The sequence below is a fragment of the Physella acuta genome, unplaced genomic scaffold (genome assembly GCF_028476545.2).
Source record: "Physella acuta isolate Inbredline_101_S28 unplaced genomic scaffold, ASM2847654v3 ptg001457l, whole genome shotgun sequence".
NCBI classification, from domain to species: domain Eukaryota; kingdom Metazoa; phylum Mollusca; class Gastropoda; family Physidae; genus Physella; species Physella acuta.
Genome location: NW_026732972.1, coordinates 178,682 through 206,612, shown reverse-complemented (window position 1 = coordinate 206,612; position 27,931 = coordinate 178,682). Strand labels below are relative to the sequence as shown.

Here is a 27,931-nt window from a genome sequence, read left to right as displayed (position 1 = left end):
GTTATAATTTTTGACATTCCAAATATAATTGAAAATATGAAAATAATACATTACATTTTTCGATAAATTAATTTCTTATGGGTTTAAACACAAGAATACAGTTCCTGAAGAAACGCAATAGCAATTGGATAAAGAGTAAGTTAAAGCTATGGACGATAATAGTGACTTACTGATAAACCTGATGAACAGACAAAAGATAATAGCGACTTACTGATAAACCTGAAGAAGAGACAAAAGAATATGGTCCATAGGGTGAAGCCAGTATGCCAGACGTGCTCATCATTCACCATCACAAGGCCCAGAAACAGGAAGATTATTATTTCATTGGCAGAACTGAAAATTTTAAAATACAACATCATCTTTTTTTTATCGTATTAGATAAATATTATAATCTAATTTATGTGACCAGTCAGACTCAACAAAAACAATTATTTTTTATAATTTAACTTTTCTTCTAAATTTTAATAAAAGATTAGCATTTGAATCTGTTTGGTAACAAATCCATTTTGAACTGTTACTTGAACTACTGAAATATAAATCACAAGAAATCTTACCTGATAACTTTGGTAAAATATTTAATGGTAGTCCGAGACTTGTCACTAATGTTGTGAAACGCATACTGCATCTGGGTCAAACCACAGCCTATAATGCTGGGAAATTTAATTTAAATCATAAGCCATGATGTTAATCCTGCATTATTTTTATTAACTGTGCAGGAAATGTTTTATCTTAGTAGTGTTTTTGTCATTCATTAGAAATGCAAGAAAAGAGGATTATTTTTGCCTCTAAAAAGTACAAATTTACTACATTTAAGTTTTAATAAATCAGGGACAAAATTCTGATTTATTCGTATAATCTTATTTTAAAGAAAGAGAAAAAGTATTTTTCTCTAAGCCAATCTGGCACATGTACCAGTGTAAACTCACCTAATAATGCCAGAAAACTCAAACATTTCAGCCATCAAAAATCCAAAGTAGGCCATTGAGAAAATGATAAGTGGTTGAGCAACTGAAAATAGTTTTAGACAGGTTAATGAAAATAGACTACATTTAGAAAGGTTTATGATACAATATAATATACTTTAGATAGGTAAATGAAAATACACTAGATTTAGAAAGGTTCATGAAAATACACTAGATTTAGAAAGGTTCATGAAAATACACTAGATTTAGAAAGGTTCATGAAAATACACTAGATTTAGAAAGGTTCATGAAAATACTCTAGATTTAGAAAGGTTCATGAAATAATACTAGATTTAGAAAGGTTCATGAAATAATACTAGATTTAGAAAGGTTCATGAAATAATACAACCTGCTTTAGACAGGTTTATGAATTAATACAACCTGCTTTAAAACAGGTTAAAAAAAACACTAGATTAAGACAGGTTCATGAAAATACACTTGATTAAGAAAGGTTCATGAAAATACACTAGATTTAGAAAGGTTCATGAAAATACACTAGATTTAGAAAAGGTTCATGAAAATACACTAGATTTAGAAAGGTTCATGAAAATACACTAGATTTAGAAAAGGTTCATGAAAATACACTAGATTTAGAAAGGTTCATGAAAATACAATAGATTTAGAAAAGGTTCATGAAAGAAACCAGATTTAGACAGTTTTGAGGGAAGAAAACGATTTAAGAAAAAAGAACCAAGGAGTAGGCAGACAAATTGAACACAAACTTTACTAAAATAAGATCTTTTTTTCAACATCACTAATGTCATATCACTAATAATCGGGAAAAACTTTTTTTTTTCATTTTCATTTAGTACTATAGACATGTGATACTGTTTGTTGTATAAACTTGAATACTTTAAAACTTTACATCACTAAAAATTACAGGACATAGTGAACAAAATGTGTAAAGAGACTAGAAACCCATTTACCTTTCACAGTTGTAGAAAACTTGGTCAGAACAGCTGTAGCAATACCAGCTAAAACTCCAATGAGAAGGCCACCAAGGCAAACAACAAAGAACTTTACAACACCTAGAAAAATCTAAATAATTTCAAAGTCTAACATTACTTCTCTGGCTAAAGGAAAAAAACATCTAATTAATTTCAAAGTCTAACATTACTTCTCTGGCTAAAGGAAAAAAACATCTAATTAATTTCAAAGTCTAACATTACTTCTCTGGCTAAAGAAAAAAAACATCTAATTAATTTCCAATTAATTAATTTCTAATATTTAAAAAATGTTCTGAATTTAAAATACTTGTGTGGACTGAATATATGATCAATTTAACATAGTTAAAAACATAGAATAAAATAAAGAAACAAAACAAATAAAGTACTTACATGCAATCCTGTGATTTCATCCATCACATTGTAAGCTTGAAAGACTTTGTACAACACAACAGTCACACCATCTGGCAGAGAAATATGCTATGTTAGTTACAAAAAACAAGAAATAGAAATCATTCATTTTCATCACATTAGTTACCAAAACCAAGAGATAAAAATAATTCATTTTCATCACATTAGTCGCAAAGAGTGAAATAGGAAGGTTCTGTTAATTGTGTAGGTTGAATTTAACTTTTAACATCTGGCTAAATCTGAGATGCAATCCATGAGAACACACAAACATAAAGAAAGCCCTAAACTGACTTGGAGCATTATTGACTGAAAAAAGAAACAATGATGGAGAAGTAATATCTGTTTTATAGGGAGAGAAAAAACAAAAATGCTGGAGAACAGATACAGCTATCTGTATAGTCAGCTAGGATAAGGATATATGTTTTAAAGGGAGAGAATAAACAAAGAGAAGAAGAACAGATAACTAAGGGACTTAACCAAATACAGTGCTATCTTGTGAAAAAAAATACAACAGTTAAGTACCATTAAGTAGTGATTCTCCAAAAACAAGGAAATATAAAACATGATTGACACCAATCTCATTGAATACAGCCAACACCTGCAAGTATAAAAAAAATTGTTTTTTACTTCATTTTCAAAGATATCAAAAACCTTCCTTAAATAGGATATTGCTAACTGTGAACCTGCAGCTGTTACTATTTAAATATTCACATTGCAGCAAAAGCACATGGTTTTATTAGCTTGACCACAATTATGTGTTTGTTTACTTTATTTGTTGTTATGACAGCTACTTACAGCCACTGGGTCCACGGCTACAATAAGGGAGGAAAACACCATAATCTGCACAAAGCTTATGTCCCCTATCTCCCCCATAGCACCAACTTTTGCCAGGCCATACAGAGTTCCTCCTAAAAAAAAATATTAACATATTAACATGAACTGACATAAACTCCATGCAATAGAGAATTAGCTAATTTTGTTTAACTTAAGCTGACTGAAATTTAGGAATTATTGCTAAATGGCAAAAGCTTGTGATACAATATGTAATGTTTAAAAATTTAAATGACTTAAACTGCCTTTTAATGGCAAAAAGCAAATTTCTATTTGAAACTGAGAGACAATAAATAAGCTCAGTACTAAAGCTGAAAAGGCTTCACTAGTTGTTAATTTTTTTAATACACCAAAAACTAAGGTAAAATACCCTACTAGCCCCAACAAAATAAATGTATATCTTGTTGTAAAATGTATAATAAAGTTACTATTCCAAGATAAATTTGGCAAAAGAGGGATGTAATACTAAATGGGTTAGCTATTCAATGCATCTTAACAAATACATTTTTATTCAAGAACACACAAGTAGAAAAACATGTCGCCGCTAATCTAATTTAACACTGTCAAACACTGCATAGCTTTACAGAGGTTTTATTTACACCGAAAATTCGTTAGCTTTGATCCAACTTCACACTTTGATAATGAACTAGGCTTTCAAAAATCCATATTACTAATAATTGTTTTTTTTAAATAGATTTTTAAACATGAGCATTTGGCAAGAGAAAAATAAAATACTCTGTTTTAAGGCTACACCAAGAAAACAGGAACAAATTAATTAACACCAAACACAATTTCTTATTGATAAATTAGTGCAAACAAAAACTCTACACCATCAATACAACAACAATGGTTTAAACACTATAAATATATTCAGTATCATATTTTTTTTTACTGGTGTACCAAATTACTACATAATACTATGTTTTAAAAACAAAGGTAACATGCATTAAATGGCATGTCTAATCCAGGGATCTGTGATAGATGGGAACTACTGTTCTAGCCAATAATAAGAGATTTCTTTAAGACAACTCTTCAATTCAGCAGTCCCTTGATATGGATCAGAGAACTGATCATGTCAAATCTACAAAGCATTTATTTCTCAAATATCTGCAGCCCCTTTTTTATGTTTACTGAAACAATTTGGATACCACGGACATAAGCTGAGCCAAATTAAATGAACACCAAAAAAAACCCATTAATGGAGCTGTATAGAAAGGTAGGGTTGCTATTTACTAAATGTCTGCAGTTTTAAAAACTCTAAAACAAAGTGAATTTAACTTCATTAAAATAACACAAAATCAATTTAAAAATCAGTGATATTGAGGTTAATTAAAGGAAAGAAAGAAACATACAGTAGGAAAGAAGAAATTTCATAAAATATTGATATAATTTTAGTTTTTTAATACATTTATTCTGTGGAGAAAGGTTTAATTTTTGGAAATGTGCTAAATTAATTTCAAAGACAAACGAGCAGAGTATTATTACATAAACACAATACATATAAATAGTTAGCACTTGACAGGGGAAAGAAGACATTTGAAACCTGCATGGCTTATAGTACCTTTACCTGAATAGAGTATTTTGTCAAAGAGAGAGAAATTAACATGTGAAATACAGACAGACATGCACATTACTGAAGCAGGCTGTATGTTTTGTTTACTTTGTACACAGATACACTGACATGCCATGAAGACTTACCCAACATTGCACATGCAAGCACTGTTCCCTGGGGGTCACAGACCAAAATGGAGTGGTAAAAATATAAAATAAAAATATGCATTTGTTAGATATTATCATGGTTTCATTTGTTTTTATTAAACTCAACCACAACCTCAATTTTTTTTTTTGATTTTCATGCAGATCAAATTCAAACCCTTGTGTGGACAAATAAAATAATAACTGTAACACTGCAAAAATTAAAGTGTTTATGATTCATAAATAAAATTTTACCCCTACAAATCAGATAGGAACCATTTACATACCCCATTATCAAATTTAAAGTTGCTGAACTTCCATCCCCAAATACACATTAAAAAAACCCAAATAACATATAAAGCTCCATTAGGATTCACATCACTATTACTTTTGAGTCATCCCATTCACATCATTTTAGAGTAGTGAATAGTAGGAAATTTTTACTTAAATAATTTGACATGTTGTGATAATAACTTTTTTTGGTAAAAACAGAAAAATCTTTCCAATGTTAATACTAAGGCTAACTGTAACAGGACATACAACAAAGCAAAGCTCAAAATTTCTAATTTAGCATAAAATGTAAATGTTAAGACTTCAGTGCACATTTTTGAAAAATCATTCGTAATTTTTTAAATTAACTTAATTTTACAACCTAAATGGCAATCTACAGCCTTTATTCAAGTGTAAAGATTGTGTTAATCTTAAGGATAGAACAACCTACAAGACATTACTATACCAATCATGTTATCTTCTAGAACATATGTATGAAAAGGTAAACAACTTGCCAAAATTGTAACCAAATTTATAAAAGGTGAGATTAATTAACAAAAGGTGAGACTACAGATTCAAACTGAAACATTTTGAAATTAGCACCAACAACTGTGGGGAGGGGGGGGGGGAGGCATGCTTTACTGTGCAGGAACCAGCAGACGTTAACCATCAATGAATAATGCTTTAAGTGGTATTTTGTCAGGCATGACAATGTTTAATCAATCAGATCTTTATAATTTCTGTTGAAAGCTTTTTGTGTTATTCTACTGTGTGTTTATGCATGCAGGAAATTATGATTCAGTAGGAATCTGGTCTAGTGAAAAATGTGGTTTTCATCAAATTTCTCTTTGATTGTTGAATTTTAGTGCAGTTGATAAAATTTAATAACTGTTTTTTTTTAATAAACCCTTTTGTGAACTTTAAAAACATACAGAAACTCTATTTAGTAATGAAATGTATTTATTTTAAATTGAATTCCATCAAAGTGAACCAAAATCCAAAGAAAAAAATCAGTAACAATTTTACTACTCTGGAGTGTAGCATGCCAAACTTTAACTGGGTTTAAATACAATCCATCCATGAAACAGTTCAATTTATGTAACACAAAAAAACATGACCATTAGGCCAATTTAATATATTTGTCTGCTTTTTCTTGTTAAAAATAAAGTGCCATTTTTTTTAATTTATATTTTTGTAAATGAATTAAGAATTGAAAACAGAAAAAAATACCTACCAAAGATAACTTACATAGAACATAAATTCTGTAATTGCAAATGCTATAAATGTTATGCAAGACTTTCAGTTATGTTAAAAATAAAATGGTTTCAAATAATAAATATTTTAAGAAATAAAAGTTGAGGTGGGTAAAATAAAACAGAGTGGGCTGATACAGTACATTGACAGGTTGTAACACATGCAGGTGATCAAAATAAAGATGGGGATATCTGACTAAAACAATGTGAGGGTCACATAAAGGTCAAGGTGACAAAAATATGTCACATAAAGGTCAAGGTGACAAAAATAGGAATGGTGTCACATAAAGGTCAAGGTGACGGAACTTACCAGCACAGCAAACAGCAAGATGCTGCCAAAGTTTTCAATGAAGGTTCTGTCATGAAGGCTGAAAGCTGCCTCCAGGATGATGCTGCAAACAGAACAAGGGAGGTTATAAAAGTTGTGGCATGCTGGGTTATGGCCCCTTACACAAGCTTAAATAGCCAGCCTTACACGTTAAATCAATCACTGCATTAAATAATGACTGGTTTAGGCAGTTTATGGGGTAAAAGAAAAACCAGATATAATCAAGATAAGAAGAAAAAATCTTTTTGTCAGCTTACTGCGTTATTACTGCGTTTATATGGTTTAATATAACAACACAAAGTTCAGGGTTACTTACTGTACAATGGTTTAACATAACAACACAAAGTTCAGGGTTACTTACGGAGGCAGCAAGAATATAAAAAACTCATGAGGCTTGAAAAATGTTGGTAAACTTTCAGCCAGACCTGTAAAACTAATAGAAGAGAACAAATAACAAACCATCTTTTCATGTTTCATGTTTATAAAAAAAAAGCTAAGTAATTATCTATATATATAATTCTCTTCTTGGAGACGTTAGATAACAAGCTGTAAGCGCGCCTTGCAGTCCCCTCTCTTCCTCTCTAGGAAGTCCGGTGAGATGTGGTTCACGCTTAATTTTTTACAATCGTGGAGCCGGGTTTAGTTACGGCTATTAGGGGCAGGGGGTTGGGGGAAGGGGGGTTATCGTCCTTAACCAGCAACTGATAGAGTTTTAAAGCAAATATTTTCAGTGGCAGCATTGGCACTGTCGATTTCACAAATTATAAATTACTGAAAAGTAGAAAATAAAACAACTAAATAGCGGCATATGATATGCAGCGGGTCAGCTCGTACTTTATAAGCTTCTAAATACACCAACAATTGAAAATGTATATTGTTTTTAACATAGCAGTTGATTTTTAAAATCTTTACAGCTATAAATAAAATCAGTCCAAAGACCGTCTCAAGATTAACAAAAAAGAAAACTAAAAGGTGAGCCAGACTAGGGATCAAGATTGAGTAAAAGGTGCAGATAAATTTTACTTACTGAATGACAGCTCCAAATACAGTGCCTAGGATGATAAGTATGCTGCAAGTAAAACAACACCATTATTACAATATGCTACATATTTTCAGAATTGTCTTACAATGGTTATAAAGTATGCTATTATTTAATACTTGATAATTGTGCTATGTCAATGTTTTGAAACCAAGTCCAAATTTGGTATGTATACATTGTTAGGTCCATATTTCATTAATATGTGTAGGCCCATGGTTAAGTTTATGCTGCAAATATTTATAAATATGCCATATATAATGTGTATGTTTATATGACCACATAAAGTACACTTTAATATTACATATACACATACCAGTAACTTAAATATGTATTAATGCCAAAATAAGAGAAGTTTGTTTTCATTTTTTGTTTGCGTCATTAAATAAAGCACTAACAGTAACAAGATGCCATGATTTGCTATTATTATTACAAATTATCCCCACCCCTTGTGTGTTAAAAATCTGGTAAACATAAACACAATGTACATAAAATGTTCAGTTCAGTATGTTCACATAAGACCTTCATTCTGTGGCATGTTTGACTTCATTACATAATCTACACCTCCCAACTTGCCTGAAGTAACCTTTAACCTGTGTGCTTGTTCAGGTAATGTCTTGTAAACAATGACAAAACCAGGGAACTGTTTCCTCTATCACCTCCACTGTTTTATCAGCAGAGTTAATGCCCCCAATGTGGCTCTAACCTAGAGTTAATGCCCCCATGTGGATCTAACCTTTAAGCAATGGTGGCCAGATAAGACTCTAGGGGAATAATTGATACAAAACTAAGGGAGGGAAGCATTCAAAGTCAAACAAGAGTTAATGCTGGTTTAGATTTTATCCAAGACTAAGTCAAGCCTTCACTGTTTATGGGGATTCAACAAATTTGCAACAATTGTTTTTCATTTGGTCTCGAGAATGAAACCAAACAAATAGGAAACAACATTCCTATATAAACCAAACAAGAGAAGGAGTTAAACTAATTATGCTAGATTCACCCCAAACTATGGTGGGTTTTTTTTGGAAATTGAAAATTACTAGAAACAAAAAGAAAACATTTGATTACTTTCCTTTTACTGCAAAATAATTTTTGCTATGTTAAAAAAAGTGTTACTGTTAAACAGTTTATATGGTAATGTTTTCTTTAGGTCAAACTGACCTAGTCAATAATACACACCTCAATTTAGAACCAATGAGGGAGTGAAGAGACAAAATTAGTAATTGCCATCTACGCCTGCCAAAATTCTCTTCATCAATAGTTTCTAGAATTTATAAGGGGATCTAGTAGAGTTTCCTGTCTCAAAGTGAATACTTTCTAGAATTTATAAGGGGATGTAGTAGAGTTTCCTGTCTCAAAGTGAACAGTTTCTAGAATTTATAAGGGGATCTAGTAGAGTTTCCTGTCTCAAAGTGAATAGTTTCTAGAATTTATAAGGGGATCTAGTAGAGTTTCCTGTCTCAAAGTGAATAGTTTCTAGAATTTATAAGGGGATCTAGTAGAGTTTCCTGTCTCAAAGTGAACAGTTTCTAGAATTTATAAGGGGATCTAGTAGAGTTTCCTGTCTCAAAGTGAATACTTTCTAGAATTTATAAGGGGATGTAGTAGAGTTTCCTGTCTCAAAGTGAACAGTTTCTAGAATTTATAAGGGGATCTAGTAGAGTTTCCTGTCTCAAAGTGAACAGTTTCTAGAATTTATAAGGGGATGTAGTAGAGTTTCCTGTCTCAAAGTGAACAGTTTCTAGAATTTATAAGGGGATCTAGTAGAGTTTCCTGTCTCAAAGTGAATAGTTTCTAGAATTTATAAGGGGATAATAAGTCTCATGTCTGAAAGTGAATAGTTTCTAGAATTTATAAGGGGATGATGAGTTTCCTGTCTCAAAGTGAATAGTTTCTAGAATTTATAAGGGGGAATCATGGGTCTCATGTCTTAAAGTGAACAGTTTCTAGAATTGATATTGTATGTTCCCTGTCTGAAAGCGAATCTGTTAAATAATGTTTTCATTGTTTACTGTATTGTTAAGAGCTATGGTACAAAATTATCCCGCTTTGGTTTACTTAAAACTGCGTACAGTGATTAAGAAAATCCACTATTGTGATATAGCATAGAGGTCAACAACCTGAATATGCTCTAGTGCAGGCTGACAATACCTGGTCTATTATTGATAATGTGTACTCACACTAAAGGTCAGTGGGACAAAAATAGCCTAACATTTTATTCCATCAGCCCCCAAATGAGTCAGGACAGAGAAACTAGACAGATGAAAGACCAAACATTGACAGGTCCATCTATTATGCAAGTATTTTAGCAGGGTAACCCTTTATCTTGAAATCTGTGGTCTATGCTTTTTTTCCCCACCATAGCCTGGTAATCTCACTATACATGTATGTAGCTTTAGGACCTACTTGGGCTGCGATAGGCATGATGTAATTAATTAATTAATTAATTATTGAACGCAAGTCTCTAGAAAATCTTGGGGTTTTTTTAACTTTAAAACTATACACCTACCACTACTACAGAAACATTACTGATAATGGTTTAATAAAATAAAATTATTAACATTCATGGTTTTAAAAAAAAAAAACATTTTATTATTTATTTGCAAAAAAACTATCATTCACCATTAAATCTACACACCACAGCAAAGGGAGAGAAAAATATGCACACTGCAATTTCATTGGTGCAGATTTAATTTGACAACAATCAGATTAGCCTGTTGTTTTTTAATTGAGCAGGCCAGCATATTGAACTTGAGATCTGTACTACTGATAATTCAATAGATTACACAGGGCTTTTCTTAATAACAGGATGCAGATTACAATACAATAGCTGCATTCAAACATACTTTGATTGGGGAATGGTTTGTTTTTAAAAAAAAGGTGTAAATAAGCTTTTAAAGCAAGGTCTGTTGCAAGATGAATAGAAATCTGGTAAAGAATGACATTTTAGTAGTAGAAAGGGTGGAATAATGTACTTTTAGAACAGGAAGAATGGGTTTTTTTTAACTTAGTTGTTTTTTTTAATGGGGTTTGGAGGTGATATGGAGGAACATTAGCTTTGATCTTTATTCAGTTATAACTTCTGCAGTGTAGAATGGTGAGGTATATATGACATTTTTCTGGTTATTTTAAAACAAGAGACTGTTTAAAAAACATCATTGTTGTTACGTCCCTTACATGTCCCCTGCTTGTGTGTGTGTGTGTTGTGTGCTGGAACGACAGGTACCCTCCCTTTGGTGTATAGTTGTATCCCTTGGTTGAGTGTGTTTACATGGAGCGAGAGGTGTTCACGTGAGGTGTGACGGGTGTCAGAGCGTGTGCTAGTGTGTGAATCAGGTAGTTGTAGTGTGGCTGTGGACGTGGAACATGGAACGTGGTGTTGAGTATTGTATTTATGTTGTAGACCCCTTTTGATCCTTTTATTATTTAAGTACTGTATATATTATTAAATATCTTGTTATTGTTGTTATAGAGTGTTAGTGTTATTGTTCTATACGTCGTATTTGTCTGTTGTTATTTATATACCCCTAGATTCTAGAACCCAACATTTGGGGGCTCGTCCGTTTAGCATGGCTACTACCAGGAGTGCCAGAAGACAGCTAATAAGTGACTTGAAGGAGGAGGGAAAACTAATCGGGCTGACCGATGACAGTTTGGCGGAGTGGGTAAAGGAAGAGTTGAGGAGGGTGGAAGATGCGAAGGTCGAGGTTGTAGCAAAGGTATGTAACCCTGTACCCCGCTTGAGGGACGTGGCGGCGATGACGGTGGACGAAGACCTGGGTGCGTATGTGAGGCATTTTGAGAGTCAGGCAAAGAGACAAGGCATTGACCCCAAGGACTGGTCGCTCCTTCTGACGGACAAGATGAGTGGACAACTGAAGACTTTCCTCGTTGAGACGGGACTGAACTTGCATCATGACTTCGAGTCAGTAAAGGTAAAGTTATTCACGCACGCAGGTTTCAACGAGGAAAAGTATAGGGTCAGATTCCACCAGCTAGTACCAACACACGACGATATGAGAAGCTTCGCAGTCAACACAGAAGCCGCGTTGAGAGCGTGGGTCCGGCAGTCGGAGACAAAGGAAACGTTTGAGGACTTAGTGAACCTCCTGATTGTTGATCGGATAAAATCGGTGGTCACATGTGATCTGTTGGAGAGGCTGAATGGTGCTGCTAAGGTAAGTGTGGAAGATAATCTTAAAGTTATTGACAACTATAAGAGCACGCAAAACGCTAGAGTGACGAGGCCAGTAAATCAAACCCCTCCTTACGTCGCTGCTAGTTCTACAGCAGAGAGGACACCCTGGCAAAACACGACACCGCGATCTCCAGGACACCACACTTGCCCTGGTGTACAGCCTATGCATGGTGTTAGGAAGGTCAGCCGGAGCAGTGAATGTTTCACATGTGGACGTTATGGACACTATGCCAGGGATTGTCATAGCAATAGTAATAGCGGCTTTACTTGGAGAAATAGGTCAGATAAAAGAGCTGTTATGGAGTATGGAAACAACAAAAGACCTTATCGGTGCTACAAGTGCAATGAACAAGGTCATATTGCCAAAGAGTGCAGTATGGATATAGATACAGGCGCCTGTTATAGCTGTAGAAAGCCAGGCCACATACAACGAAAATGTCCCAACGGGACCAGTGGAGCGAGCAACTGGCGTACTGAAAATGTACATCGACGGTCAGATGATCTCAAGTGTTATTGCTGCGGTGGTGTTGGTCACATATCACGGGTGTGTCCCACAGCTCAGCGTGATATGTTAGGAAATTTTTCCCTGCTTAAAGACTCGCATATGAGAGTGAGGTAAAGCACGAAATTTGGAGGCGTATCCTTACAAAGGTAGTGTCCTTGGTAAGTTTTTTGTTAAGATAATTTATTCAATCAATGTTAATTTTTCTTTGTTTTTTTTTTACAGAAGCTGTGTACGATGATTACGGGCTGGAGACGATTAATGAAGTTAAAACGGCTATCGAGAAAGGAACTCAGTTTGATCGCCTTTAAGAAAAGATGACCATCTATGGCGACGTACGCATCTGCCGATGGGCCCTTACACTACAGGAAACAGCCTGTACTGTGAAACATATCAAGGGAACTGAGAACTTTGTAGCAGACATTCTATCACGAGTGTTTTACGCCAACTAGTGTATATGATATTGAGAAATGTATTAATGTTGGAGTATAGTATGATTATGTTAAGGAATTTACTATTGAGGCATTATAATATAATTATATTGAGAAATGTTTGAGAAAGGTATTACTGATGCAGTTTAGAATGATTATGCAAATCAAATTTTTTATTGTGGCTTCTCACATGCATGTATCTTCATAGGTTGAGATAGTCAGACCACGAGCTTGGTGCCCGGCCGGAGAAAACCATAGTCCACACTCAGGACCGAAATGTTAAAGCTGGATGCGAGCCACACTCTGGACCGAACTGTCCAGGCTGGATACAAGCCACACTCTGGACCGAACTGTCCAGGCTGGATACAAGCCACTCTCTGGACCGAACTGTCCAGGCTGGATACAAGCCACACTCTGGACCGAACTGTCCAGGCTGGATACAAGCCAAACGCTGTCCCCACCGGTCAAAGCGAGGCATCCTAAGGGCTGAAGAATAAATAGTCGAGCTCGGGCACCAACAGTGGCTAATGGAACAAGAGATGTTTGATCTCTTTAAGGAAAAGAGATCTGAAGGTGGAGGGGAGGGATGTTACGTCCCTTACATGTCCCCTGCTTGTGTGTGTGTGTGTGTTGTGTGCTGGAACGACAGGTACCCTCCCTTTGGTGTATAGTTGTATCCCTTGGTTGAGTGTGTTTACATGGAGCGAGAGGTGTTCACGTGAGGTGTGTCAGGTGACGGGTGTCAGAGCGTGTGCTAGTGTGTGAATCAGGTAGTTGTAGTGTGGCTGTGGACGTGGAACATGGAACGTGGTGTTGAGTATTGTATTTATGTTGTAGACCCCTTTTGATCCTTTTATTATTTAAGTACTGTATATATTATTAAATATCTTATTATTATTGTTGTTATAGAGTGTTAGTGTTATTGTTCTATACGTCGTATTTGTCTGTTGTTATTTATATACCCCTAGATTCTAGAACCCAACAATTGTGATTTCCATTCTCTGTTTTAAATATCAAAGATAGTGCAATACTAAATGTGTGTGTTCAGATGTCTTCCTAAAAATGTTATATAATATGTGTAGTGCAGTTATAAAAATTGTCAAGTTTTTTTTAGTTTTAACAAATGTGCATGATCTTTTAATAATTAATATTTATAAAAAAAAACCACCTACCATGACTCAGGTATTTTACTGGATAAGAAATTTGCATGATGGTAACCTGTTGAGTGACAAAATTAAAAAGTTGAAAGAAAAAAAATATCAGCCAGAAATGAAACAAATGTTAATTAAAATTTCTTTACACCAGATGTGCGTGACATGTCTCCCATTCTAAAAATTTAATTAACCAGATGAAATATATTAACCTGCTGATTTAGGGCAGGATAAAAATCTTAAAAGAGAATAATTATCAACAGGATATTTTAAACTATAAAACCCCACAACAATACCCGTCACAAAATACAGAAAAATAGTTTGATCATAAAAACACAATGCTAATTATAAGGAAGCAAAAAAGATAATTCACTTGAGCAAACGGTTTTTTACATTTAAAATGGCAAAAATAAAAATCATGGGATGCATAAAAATAATTGTGTTCTTCTTTCTCAACCAAGATTTAAATTTACTACAGGAAAGGCAAGAGCAAAAATTTTGAACCATTATTAGTATTAAATATTATCACAAAAACTCAATTTTTTTCATAATTACTACTAAGAATGGCATTATAATACAACCTTTAAGTTAACCTTACAATATCAGTCGTGAGAGGATTTAATCCTGTTTATTTATCACACATCATATGATTTACTCATCATGTATTGATTCTTTTATTGATTATATTGTGTGCACATTAGTGGTGGAATGTTTTAAAATTCTTAAATATCAGTATGTTAGATTCTTAAATATATTTCTAGAATCTCCACAGTCAAAAAACAATAATGGAGCTAAACTACAAAAATGATCAAGAAATACAAAAGAACCTAGTGATGAACTGTTGTGGATAGCCACATTTCTAAACAATAAACATTATACATAAATAGTTTATTAATATACATAAAATTGGTAGGCTACTTATTCAAAAATAGTGCACCGATTATATATTTCAATAGCTATTCTAATTTAAGTACTACTTTGATAATATACATACCGATTTTACTTATCCCTGCCAGTAATACAACAATAGTGAATATAATAGGCTCCTTGACTTCTTCATATGCAACAGCAGCAACATGTAAGGCCCCGTGGTGACCATGACCTTTGCTGTGAGCGCCTGAATTATTTGAATGTGCAGTGTCATTTCCATGAGTTGACACATTCTCAGGAGTGTGATCGGAAATTACAGCATCCGCAGTTGCACACAAAAATGAATGAAAGAATATAAATAATCCAACAACTTGGTGACACATTGGTAACTGTGGCAACCGGGGGGAAACCCCTCTATACCAGCTCTGTAGCACACACACCATTTTATTTCCTTCAAAACTATCCTGTTCTGATAAGTCAGTCCTAGTCAACCATCGCTAACAGCTACTGGACTCATCAAGATCTTTAAACCTAAAAATAAAACATTTTTCAATAATTTAAACATATCAAGAAAATGTAGGCCTATTCTTTTTTTTAGGTTTAAAAAAACATTAATCATTAAACTACAATAAGATGAAGTATCAAGGTAAACAATATTTAGTATTGGAGTCTTATTTTTAATATGTTTAAGTAAAATATTTTATTTTATTGCTTAGCCCATAATATAAATGCAAAATACATAATCTGGTAGCTTTTCACTTTTAATTTAAAAATGAATTGAATCTGCAGTCATCTGCTTATCAAATAATACAAGCACCTGTCAGAAAACACTGGGCTTTCAACAGGAAAGTAAAATGTAGACTTTTTTCCTGAATTATTTTTACAAAATTTATTGGTAAAATTAGTCTAGGGCAGTGGTTTTTAACAAGGAGTATAGTGAGTCTGCCAAAGCACTGAAATTGAATTCAGACGTCAAGATACATGCTCGACTCATGTGATTCATGATCAGAATTTGCTAGTGCGGACGATAGAAATATTTAGAAGCGTTTGGCGCATATGCAATTAGTGGGGTTCTGTTCCTCCAAAAAGGTTATGAAACACTGGTCTAGGGCTTTATGTCAGGGTCAACAAGAGACATTCTACATTATTTCTGCCTAAGATATACAGTCACAGAGCTGCAAGTAAGTTACATTTTTGTTCTGTCTTTATTGCATCAGAAGTAGTTCTAAAGCCTAAAATGGAAGTGGATTTTTAAGCCACAGGTTTTTTAATCACTATAACTGACTATAACACATACCCTGCCCTAAAGTAGAATTTATTTTATTTGCAGCAGTCACATCTGCCAACTATTCTTTTGCAGCTAAAATAACTTAATAACTAGATCTAGCTAGATCTATATCTAAAGTCTACACTGAGAAAACAAGGCTTTTTCAGTCCTTAGCTCCAAAAGCACTGTGCAGGCTACGATCTAGTCTAGATCTAGATCTATAACTATAATTAATATAAATTTAAATTATAAATCTACAGGGCCTAGCCCTAGGCCTATTTAAATTTAAAATACAACACGGCAGGTTCTACTGTCACAACGGTGTCCACTGACTGCGTGTGTCCACCCACTCACTCACTGAGTCGTCTGAGTCTGGTAACTGGTTAGACGTCTAGAGACTAGATTTTAGATCTAAATCTCTATATCTAAAAATCTAACAGAACAAGCAAGAAAAAAATCTAAGCTAGATTTTACTCTACCAAATGCAAATCCAAAACACAATCAATGAAACCACACTCAAACAACGGAGTTGTTACTCCACTCCGTTCATACCGTCTCTTGGTTTTACGCGTTTGTTCGAAGTCGCAGGGGTTCACTTCCGGGTAGCAAGTTACCAACGAAAACATCAAACTTTTTATTTTGACGCTAGGCAAATAGGAGAGCTTGCATTGCATCTGTTATTTTGAAAACCAGTTATTTCCCTTTATTTCACACACCGGCCATTCCCCAACAGCTTTGAAATGTTACTAAACTAATCATTTGTTTTTTGGTTTTTTTTTTGTTGTTTTTTTTGTAATGTTTTTTTAAGCTTGATAAATACGCTCGCTTTTTTAGTAATTACTGTATTTTTTTTTTTACAATATAAAGGAATAATTCATAAATGGCGTCACCCTAGGAGGAGACATGTGACGTTGGAGTTAGGGGGGGGGGCGGTTAAGTTTATTAAAATTAAATTACGACGAGATTGTGTGTCGGGGATGGGTCTGGCGACTTGTGTGGCGATAGGTCTTGGGTTAAAAAAATTGGTTAATATTATGCGACATCATGTATGGATGACCCACAGAGTTTCTTCCAGGCATCTCTTCGGGGGGGGGGGGGGCAAAGCCCCCCCCCCCCGAAAATTTTTTACCGCCCCCTCCCCCCCCCCCCCCCCGAACGAAATGAAATTTATATAATTTATATAGAAAATATATACTTTTAACAGTGTCCGCCCCCCCCCCCCTGAAGAAAGTTTACCGCCCCCCCCCCCCCCCCCCCCCCGGAGAAAAAAGTTCTTCAACACCGATGACCCAGTGTTTAATTGAGACACATTTACCCTGGGGGGGGGGATTGAAACTTTCGGTTAGGAGAATTAAAATTTCTAGGGGGTCGGGACACTGGTTAAAGTATAAATAATTTTTTTTATAAAAAAGCGTGACGTCATTTATGGACAACTTCAACAGGAATGACAGATACTTTCTTCGGCAGGAAGCAGAAAGTAATCACACAATCGGAACACGCCATTTTACAGATGACAGGGGACTAGAGGAAAGGTTTCGTGTTATGCAGTTTGATGCACGCGTCACAGAGAGCATAACAAGGAAGGGGGAGGGGGGGGGGGTAACGAATCCCAATCAGAAACTACGAGCGTGCGATCCAATACGTAAAATCAACAGTTAGAAGCTCAGCGTCAATACCTCATTAACACTTCATTACCACGTGGAATCAACACCTAAATATCACCTTAACACGGCCCATTGTAATGTAAACGGCAATTGATTCATCTTTAGACCTGTTGTAGGATCAACATTAAAGTAATAAGAGCAGTGTTTCTATCAGACTTTTTTCTCGGGAGGGGGGGGGGGGCTAAAAATTTCCGGGGGGGGGGGCAAATGCAAAAGTATTTTTATATAAATTCTAATTCGGGGAAGGGACAGTATTCGTACTTCGAGAGGGCGGGGGAGGAGGGCTGAGAGATGCCTGAAAGAAACTCTGAATAAGAGCTCCCATGAAGGAATAGGGGGGGGGGCTGATAATAATGTGAAAACAATTTCACACACGACCGAGATTAGAGGGGGCAATACATGCACCGACTTAAAATAACTATACATAATTCCTAGAAGTTTCACAATAATAACTGACGTTTCAACCAACCCGTTGTTATACCCATCTTTGTTTTCATATTAAACGTAAAAAGAACTGTATTATTGAGGTAATTTTAAAAAAATATCCGGACGCAAACAAAGCTTGATGAAGAAAGGGAAATCACTCGAATGTTTGAGATGCTTTAGCTAAGATTAGTGCATTGTTAGGAGCAGTGGCGTCAGCAGTGAGGTGTCAGTGGGGGGGGGGGGGGGGGGAGTGGCATGGAGCCCGCGCCCCATAGGCCCTGAAAATAGGAAACCGCGACAATTTTTGTCTACAAAGTTTTCGTCTACGACAATTTGCCTAACGAGTTAGGTCTACTGACATTTGGTCTACGACGACATTTGGTCTTACACGACATTTGATATAACACGACATTTGATATAACACGACATTTGATAGAACACGACATTTGGTCTACCGACATTTGATCTAACACGACAATAATGTCATATCTTGCAATATCTTGCCTTCATTCAAAACAGCTTTAAAAACAGTCAAAGAGATAAAGATACTATTATGGTTTTCACATCTTATGAAAATTTAATCCAACTAATGTCACAATTTTCAATGCTAGGCCTAGACTAGATCTATATCTAAGGTAAACACACTAAAAAAAATAAAATATGTATGGTAGATCTAGACACATTTCATTTTTCCACATTTTCAAAATCCAAGCTCAGCCTCAGAAATAAAACAACGGATCGTAATCTGAGAATTGCAATTAATCCCCGTGTGCCTATTGATTTTTAAATCATTTCTACACCAGTGCGAGGCTTCACCGTCGTGAGACCACGTGATAACGAGGGCAGACGGCATACCATACTCTCGCAACCAAAGCCCTAACATCAGCCCGCACTTAAAGCCACAGATCTGGAAGAGAAATTAACCTCGCTTCTGTTTGTTTGTTTTTATACTGCCGTCATAATTATACCAAACGCATTCAATGGTCATGAATACGCTAGTTAATACTATGCTTGGTAAACTGACAGCACTTAGCTTAATACGGATAATGGCTGTTGTGATGTAGAAGAAACGATTATGGTTAGGGTTGGGTTTAGAGCGGGCGAGTTTAGGTCTAAGACAACGCATTATTGAAAGCGCACAGTACTTGTTTTTTCAGGCATCTTCTGGAAGTTTCAAGAACACCTCCCCCCCCCCCCCCGGAGAAAAATGTACGAAAACATGAAACCTATCACTGTACCCCTCCTCCCCTTAACCCCCACCTATGCGCTTATTTTTGTTAATTAAATCAAAATAATTAACTCTTTAAATGAAATTTGTGTTACAAGCGCAGACATTTCTATAAATAGATTTTGATGATTAAAGAACATAGGCCGACAGAAACGGCCCATCTCCCTTTAACACGCCCCCCCCCCCCCCACACACACACACATATTCTTCCACACGTTCCTATAGAAGCAAGCTAACCTGTAAAAAAAACAACATTCCAATAGATGTAAGCTAAACTGAAATAAAACATTCCAATAGATGCAAGCTAAACTGAAATAAAACATTCCAATAGATGTAAGCTAAACTGAAATAAAACATTCCTTTACATGTAAGCTACCATGTAATCAAACATTCCTACAGATGTAAGCTACTGTGTAATCAAACATTCCGATACATACCACCCCACATGTAATTCTATGCTGCATATTTTAGCTTTCTAAAAGCGTACAATACAGTCGGAACTCCTTAATGGACGTCTTTAAAAAAATAATTCTAAATTGATTGTTTCAGCACTTATGGAGCTAGATGACACTACAGAGGGGTGGGGTGTGGGGGGGGGGGGGGGGGGGGGGGGGCGTCTGGTCCACCGGGGCTATCGTCTGCTATTGGTGTCAATTTGTAAATTCGGTCGGGTCGCCGCGCCCTCTGATTTCCAATCTGGTTTCAGACAGCACCCCCCCCCCCCCCCACATGATTAAGTGTCGGGCCTTGTATAACAAACGCTCCGTTGATATCATGGCTTCATGTCAGGGAGGGTTCAGCATGTTGGCCTATATTTTTTTTTATGGCACCCGAACAGACATAATGTCGTCACAAGTCAAGTGCTGGTCGGGCATTACGTCCCAAGCATGAAAGTAGATACGTCCAAAGCATGAAGGTAGACTATACGTCCACAGCATGAAGATAGAGAGTACGTCCAAAGCATGAAAGTAGACAGTACGTCCCAAGTATGTACGTAGACAGTACGTCCCAAGTATGTACGTAGACTGTACGACCCAAGCATGAAGGTAGACTGTAGTACGTCCAAGTATGTATGTAGACTGTATAGCCCAAGTATGTAGGTAGAGAGTACGTCCAAAGCATGAAAGTAGACAGTACGTCCCAAGCATGTAGGTAGAGAGTTCTCCCAAAGTATGAAAGTAGACAGTACGTCCCAAGTATGTAGGTAGAGAGTACGTCCTAAGTATGAAAGTAGACAGTACGTCCCAAGTATGTAGGTAGAGAGTACGTCCAAAGCATGAAGGTAGACAGTACGTCCCAAGCATGTAGGTAGAGAGTTCGTCCAAAGTAGGAAAGTAGACAGTACGTCCCAAGTATGTAGGTAGAGAGTACGTCCCAAGCATGAAAGTAGACTGTACGTCACAAGCATTAGGTAGACAGTATACCCCCAAGCATTAAAGTAGACAGTACGTCCCAAGCACGAAAGTAGACAGTACGTCCCAATCATGAAGATATACTGTACGTCCCAAGCATAAAAGTGGACTGTACGTCCCAAGTATGAAGGTAGACTGTACGTCCCAAGCATGAAGGTATACTGTACGTCCAAAGCATGAAGGTAGACTGGGGACTATGACTGGTATAAGTTCCAAGTATGAAGGTATATTGTTTTATATTAAAAAATTCCGATACCACTGCGACCCCACGCACACCAACTTACGCGCACACACACACACACACACACACACACACACACACACACACACACACCACCACCACCACCACCACCACCACCACCACCACCACTGCACAGCAATGAAATAGTAAAGTTTAGTTCGAGTGTGTTCATTTAATACCTCTTGGTAGTTTAATTGCTCACGAAATGTGTATAAAAAATGCAATTATAACCAGTCTCCAGACAGTGAATCATGAAATAAAACAGAAAAAAATAGGGAGGAGGGGGGGGGGGGAGAATCGAGTTAAAGGAAAAATAAAATGGTTACACAACACGGCTTTCGAGCATCTACCTAACCCAACATTACACAATATAACAAAATGACAAAACACTAACCCCCCAACCCCCAACCCCACATCACACAATATAACAAAATGAATAAACCCAACCACTTAGCATTACATAAAATGTGCACAACCCCTATGACGGTTCAAATCAGCGACGAAACTACAAAAAAATGTATCCAATGTAAAGTCTCCCTTTAAAATTACTAAAACTATTTGATGTTTGATACCATAGGACTTCAGCTTCTTCTAAAAATAGCTCTAGACTGCGGTGGAGGGGGGGGGGGTTAAAATATAGCCATCGTCGATGGTAACTAGACTTAATTTCCATCTGAGCAACAGTTAGAACTGGTAACGTATTGATGATACACTGGGATCAATATTGTTGAATCGATATTTTAAAATCGCGCTAGTTCTGATCAGCCAGCTGATATATACACTATTTTCCGGTCGATTTAAAGCTTTTATCGATTTAAAAGATCAATAATTTCAATCAGCAAATTAATAATTCGCTGGACGTGGTTCTTTTAATGTTTAAAACCTGCAAATTATAAAATGATTTTTACTTTCTCGTATATACGTAGTATAGAGAAAGTATTGTAATCGTGCAAAAAAAAAAAAATCGAGATTTTTACAAATCTCGACGTTTTACACCTCACTGATACGGAAAAACATAATTTTGCAATCTTGTCCGTATGTCTGTGTGTGTGTGTGTGTGTCTGTCTGTGTGTCCGTGTGTAAACACGATAACTTGAGTACCGTTACTGCTAGGTTGATGAAATTTCATATATAAGTATTTTATCAAAATCGTAGATCCGTATCAACTTTTGAGCGATTTCCGATAACCGGAAGTGGTACTTTTTCTACTTTGAATTTTTCAAAAGCCTATAACTTGAGTACTATTTCAGATAGATAAATGAAATTTCACATGTAAGTAAAAGATCTAATTCTCTACCTTCTGTTAAATTTTGAGTAATTTCCGTTGACCGGAAGTAGTAACTTACGCTACTTCCGATTTCTCAAAACACTAATGTAAATTTTAAAAGTACTAATAATATTGCGCACTATTATGCGCTTTTTTATTTCGCGTTCACTTGGTGTGCAATTAATTTGTCTAAGAGATTTTATTCTATTTTTAAAACTTTAAGTATTAAATATGGATTAAAAATCATGTCTATAGCCCGAGTTCCCATCCCCTGTTATTTTATATAAAAATATTCGAGAAAGTTTAGGGGAGATCACTCCCGGTTTATTTTTTTAAGTTTTTAAAAACAATGGCAGCGGTGGGATTTGAACCCACGCCTCCGAAGAGACTGGTGCCTTAAACCAGCGCCTTAGACCGCTCGGCCACGCTACCTGCTGAGAGCGCGTCTCAATGCTTCAAATAGATAAGAAAGAGTTTAATTTTTTTATATTTTTTTTTTAAGGCTGAAGGCTGTAGAATCAATCTAAATCTATTGCTATACAAGCTTTTATCTAACTTTACAAGATCCACTCTGTTGAAAGAATCGATGATGTCTTATTTAGGCTACTACGCCAACATTAAATGGAGATTCTGTAAACCACCATGCTGGTACGCGTAATGATGCACGGTGCAAAACTTAGATGCACAGTACAGTGCGCAGCAGCATTAGTTCCATGACCTTAAGCGAGCCGGCTTTCTCTGGGATCTGATTGATTAGCTTTCAGTCTAGCTTTCAACTCGGCCGGACTAATATGCCAGAAAAAAAAAGTGTAGGCCCTAATTATATTATCAATATAGGTCAGCGTTGAGCTAATTAGAGTGGCTGATACTAATTAAACTAATCCTCGTGATGGTCATTAAGATAATCCCATTTTGTTGATTTTATCTGACCTTTCTGTTGGCCAGAGTTTCTTTCAGGCACCTTTTTTGGGTGGGGAGGGGGTGGGTGACACTGACACAAACGAAATAGAAAACATAATTTTTATAGAAAATATACACTTTAACCGGTGAATGCCCTCTGGAAATATAAGTATAAAGTGCCCGCACCCCCTCCCCGGGAAAATTTATAAAAGAAACACTGCTTTTGACTAGGCATATATATCTACAGGTCTATAGACCTATTTACAAATGAAAGTAAGTCTGTGTGTCTATTATGCATTACTACATTATTCATTCAATCGCCATGTACCTTTAAAGGTGTTGAGATAGGCCTACTTATTGCAGGGGACAGGAGAAGGGAAGAAAATAGAACAAGTAGCTCTATAAAAGCTTTTATAACACACAGTTTGAAAATAAACAGAAACTAGATTATTTTTAGGTATAAATATAACAGTAAAAGTTATAAATTTTTTTCTATTAGGAAATTAAAAAATATAATAGCTAGTTGATATTTTAGTTTATCAATAATTGATATCGTTCTAAATTTCGAATTCTCGCGAATAAAAATATGTGATTTAAATCTGTGTTCTCCGGTGCATTCATGCTTTTAAATATCACAAAACCTATATTACATTATTAGTTATTTCCCTTCTGTTGTGGATTACTAGGCTTCAACTAATTTAAATCATTAGTGTAATATTAAATTCGATATTCGTGAATTATCTTCGGAAACACAACTATAGACAAAACTTAGAAGAAAGTGCTAAATGAGAATGTGATCAAATCTAAGTTACAAGATTTGTCGCCAAACCCACAGACATTTGACCTAATAAAATGCATGAAAAAAAGATATAACGCTAAAAATGTGTGGCTAATGGAAAACGTTGATAACACTAATTCTTTTTTTTTAAAAACCCAACACTGAATTAAGTAGCCTAATGAACAACTGATAAACGAATTGATTTTCTAAAAACATGCAATCTCCACACGATTTTGACACTCTGAAATAAAAGCTACAAACATATAATGTTTTTTTTTATTCTTCTATAGGCCCCTGTAGCTGTTTCTGCCTAGTATTTCCCATAATCCCTTGCGCCAAATCATCCACTCGAATACATAACAGAATCTTCGGCATGCAAGTATTCGATTATCGGTTTACCGATTCTGCCAGTTAAAACATCGACACTCTCACACTAGTGTAACATTTTTCCAGTCAATGGGGCCTTTTTCAAGTACGTCACTAGCGCTGAGTTGCTGTTCTATTGTTATTTTTTAAAAAGATGTTTAGTTTGTAGGCGTTAAGGGCGTGGGGAACTTAATTTAAAGAGATGGTATTTGACATCCTGCTAAATTTAGATTGTGGCTTTCTCGAATCGAGGCTAATCTAAATTGAAGTTAACTTATATAATGGATATAGTTCACCAAGGTTAAAAAAAAATGCGTTTCTATTTTTAAAAGAACGTATATAAAGGACTAAATTAGATATATCCTGGCTAACTTAACCACACTACATCCTGGCTAACTTAACCACATTTCATCCTGGCTAATTTAACCGACTAACTTAACCACATTTTATCCTGGCTAACTTAACCGACTAACTTAACCACATTTCATCCTGGCTAACTTAACCGACTAACTTAACCACATTTCATCCTGGCTAACTTAACCGACTAACTTAACCACATTTCATCCTGGCTAACTTGCACACAATCCATCTGGACTAAACCACACACAGGTATAACTTACACCACACACACGCACACACATACAGACAGACAGACAGACAGACAAGAGCCACTTAAATAAAGAATGAGCATCATGTCCTGGTCCGCCGTCCATTAGAAAATAAAAAAAACTTGAGTAGATCACGCAACTGTGTTTACTGGTGGCTGTAGGTATGGATGGTAGTGGTGGATGTTGGCATGGATGGTAGTGGTGGCATGGATGGTAGTGGTGGCTGTTGGCATGGATGGTAGTGGTGGATGTTGGAATGGATGGTAGTGGTGGCTGTACTTATGGATGGTAGTGGTGGCGTAGATGGTAGTGGTGGCTGTTGGCATGGATGGTAGTGGTGGCATGGATGGTAGTAGTGGCGTGGATGGTAGTGGTTGTTGTGGTATGGATGGTAGCGGTGGCTGTTGGTATGGATGGTAGTGGTGGTTGTTGGCGTGGATGGTAGTAGTGGCTGTTGGCGTGGGTGGTAGTGGTGGATGTTGGATACTTTGGATAAATGGTGCATATATAGGTGTATATGAATGTGGTTTCGGTTTATATGCAGGTGTAGGTGTAGGTGTAGGTGTAGGTGGCGGTGTCAGTTCCCGTGCCCGTGCCAGTGTAGGTCTAGGTGCAGGTATAGCAGGGTATATAATGATGTATATGTATAGCAGGCCTATTTGCTGATCCTTCTTCGTGACCGGAAATGCGTGTAGCAATAGGTAAGACACTTAGCGCCACTGCCCCCTTATCAAACTCCAGCAGTGTTTCTTCCAGACTTTTTTCTCCGGGGGGGCACTTGAAATCTTCGGGGGGGCGGTAAACTTTCTTCGGGGGGGCGGACACTGTTAAAAGTATATATTTTCTATATAAATTATATAAATTTCATTTCGTTCGGGGGGGGCGGTAAAAAATTTTCGGGGGGGCTTCGCCCCCCCCCCCCCCCCCGAAGAGATGCCTGGAAGAAACTCTGAACTCCAGCAACACGCAGTGAACGAACAGCAGCGCCAGCGTGTAGCAATCAATAGACAGAACACACCCAGGGTAATTCTTGACTTGTGTATCTTAGAGACATACACGTATGATGCCATGCTGACGGGGGAGGGGGGGGGGGGGTGCTGCAGGTGTGTTGGGAGGGTAGGGGTGGGATGTTTCAAGAGGCTTGTAACTGTCTATATTAGGTAGGTCGGAATAGGGTATGGGCACTTTGTTTTTATGAAGAGAAAACAATATATTTTTTTTAAAACCAGCGCTATATCATTAGACAGATGATACATGTCACTATCGAATAAAGTCTTATTACTAAGTTATTACCTAATCGTTGGAAGTCGTTTGGCTCCCGCTTATGTCTTAAAATTAAAAGTAATAAAAAAAACACCTGCAATAATTTATAATCAGGACCATTATAACACATCTACACACATCCTACGACACTCGAACATACACGCAGATAGCCTACACATCCACGCAGAAGCAATTTTTTACTTACATTTTCTTGACCACGATACTTAAACGGAACAACACGGCTTATTTTTTTACTGCTTGAACTAGCTCCAGCATAAAGCGTTTGGTAAACATGTTTGACTGTTGATGTCCCGGCTAGTTGATAGACATGCGCGATCGATGCTAAATACGGTTTATGACAAGGGGAGACAACTTTATGGGTTGTTTAAAACATTCTTTCCCTTTATTTTTTAGTGTCTGATTTGTGTTTCTAATAGCTGTTTTTAACTATATTGTGTTTATATTTTAATGTGTTTATCTATAAAAAAATACAACGGTATTACAAAAGTAATAAATTGATTTATTTACCGTAAATTTGCTAATTTACTGGTATTTTTTTTTAAAGATTTAATCTTGCTGATCTATCAGGGAGTAGTTGTTTAAATAACAGTTAAAAAAAAATCTTTTCTTGTGCGTGAATGGGGTGGGGGGATATCCGCCTAGCATCGAAGTTTCTGGGCGCTTTTGGACTGGAGGGAATAATGATAGTCAATAGGTCATTTCCATGTGGACATTTACGTCACAACTCTAGCGTCCGTATGTTTATACTAGTCATAAATTATTCATAAAAACACACAACTACCGATGCTTTGAGCAAATGTATAAGTCGTATACGACAGTAGCCACGGTATCTGTTGTCGTAAAATCAAAGTCAGTGAACTCTACTTCATCTGTACTATGGACCGTCAGGTTTGTCAGACTACTTTACTACCATTATCTAATAAAAGAACTTTTCAGAGTCCACTCAGCTCTAATGGGTACCTAACTCATGATAGGGAAAGAAAAAGCTCAGAAAAAATATGAACTCTACTGCATCTGGCCATAGATCGCAATGTCTAAAGAGGATTCTTTACATTTTTAACTTTACTTTCTAATAAAGCACTTTGGCTGAGAGGGATGACGTTTCTCGTATTGTCCATAAACAGCCAAGCTCTTATATAACATCCAGCCTCCATAACGTTAACAACCAGCCCCTGATAACTCACCCCCCCTCCACCCACCCCTCGGGAATGAGGTGGGTGAGTGATGGTGCCCAGCCAAACTGCTCATCAATATACGCCTTTCTTGGTCTACTTTTTCCAAAGCTTGCTGACGTCATAATATTTTTTTTTAAAAAACCTCACAAACAATAGATTGTGTAATCAGTTCTTCAACCCCACAGTCCAGTACACAAACATCAACGGGTGTGGGGTGGGGGGGGGGGATGGGGTGTATTGATTCTAGGGCGAAGAACTAATAGCACATGAACGGGCAGAACGTGAGGAAATCAAACTTTCCCCAGGACGTATCCATCAGATGATGTGTGCCGGGGCGAACGAGGACCTCACCAATTGGTTACCTCATTCTTTGCTTAAAGTCAGAGCTGGAGGGAAGGGGAGGGAAGAGGCTAGTTCGTTTTAAATCGATTTT

The 27,931-nt window shown here is 36.4% G+C and overlaps 1 protein-coding gene and 1 non-coding gene across 6 annotated transcripts in view; both read right to left on the bottom strand.

Moving 5' to 3' along the window:
* Positions 1-26,621, bottom strand: part of LOC131928050 (Na(+)/H(+) exchanger beta) — a 41,306-nt gene extending 14,685 nt beyond the window's left edge. For 3 of the 5 annotated variants that reach the window (XM_059283959.1, XM_059283956.1, XM_059283960.1), the window contains exons 1-14: positions 16,629-16,716; positions 15,007-15,413; positions 14,034-14,079; positions 7,722-7,763; positions 7,056-7,127; positions 6,677-6,758; positions 4,847-4,874; positions 3,113-3,225; positions 2,840-2,915; positions 2,300-2,370; positions 1,889-2,000; positions 927-1,008; positions 555-650; positions 212-333 (exon numbers count right to left, since the gene is read on the bottom strand). In XM_059283959.1, the coding sequence (XP_059139942.1) occupies positions 212-333; positions 555-650; positions 927-1,008; positions 1,889-2,000; positions 2,300-2,370; positions 2,840-2,915; positions 3,113-3,225; positions 4,847-4,874; positions 6,677-6,758; positions 7,056-7,127; positions 7,722-7,763; positions 14,034-14,079; positions 15,007-15,325 (1,261 nt within the window). In that variant the 5' untranslated portion in view covers positions 15,326-15,413; positions 16,629-16,716. Of the gene's footprint in view, positions 1-211; positions 334-554; positions 651-926; positions 1,009-1,888; positions 2,001-2,299; positions 2,371-2,839; positions 2,916-3,112; positions 3,226-4,846; positions 4,875-6,676; positions 6,759-7,055; positions 7,128-7,721; positions 7,764-14,033; positions 14,080-15,006; positions 15,414-16,628; positions 16,717-18,270; positions 18,291-26,507 lie in introns of those variants that run through there. The other 2 variants (XM_059283957.1, XM_059283958.1) reach the window with 2 other exon arrangements.
* On the bottom strand, positions 22,738-22,819 carry Trnal-aag (transfer RNA leucine (anticodon AAG)). The gene has a single exon. It is a non-coding gene; the product is annotated as a tRNA-Leu (tRNA).
* Positions 26,622-27,931: the final 1,310 nt, after the last annotated feature.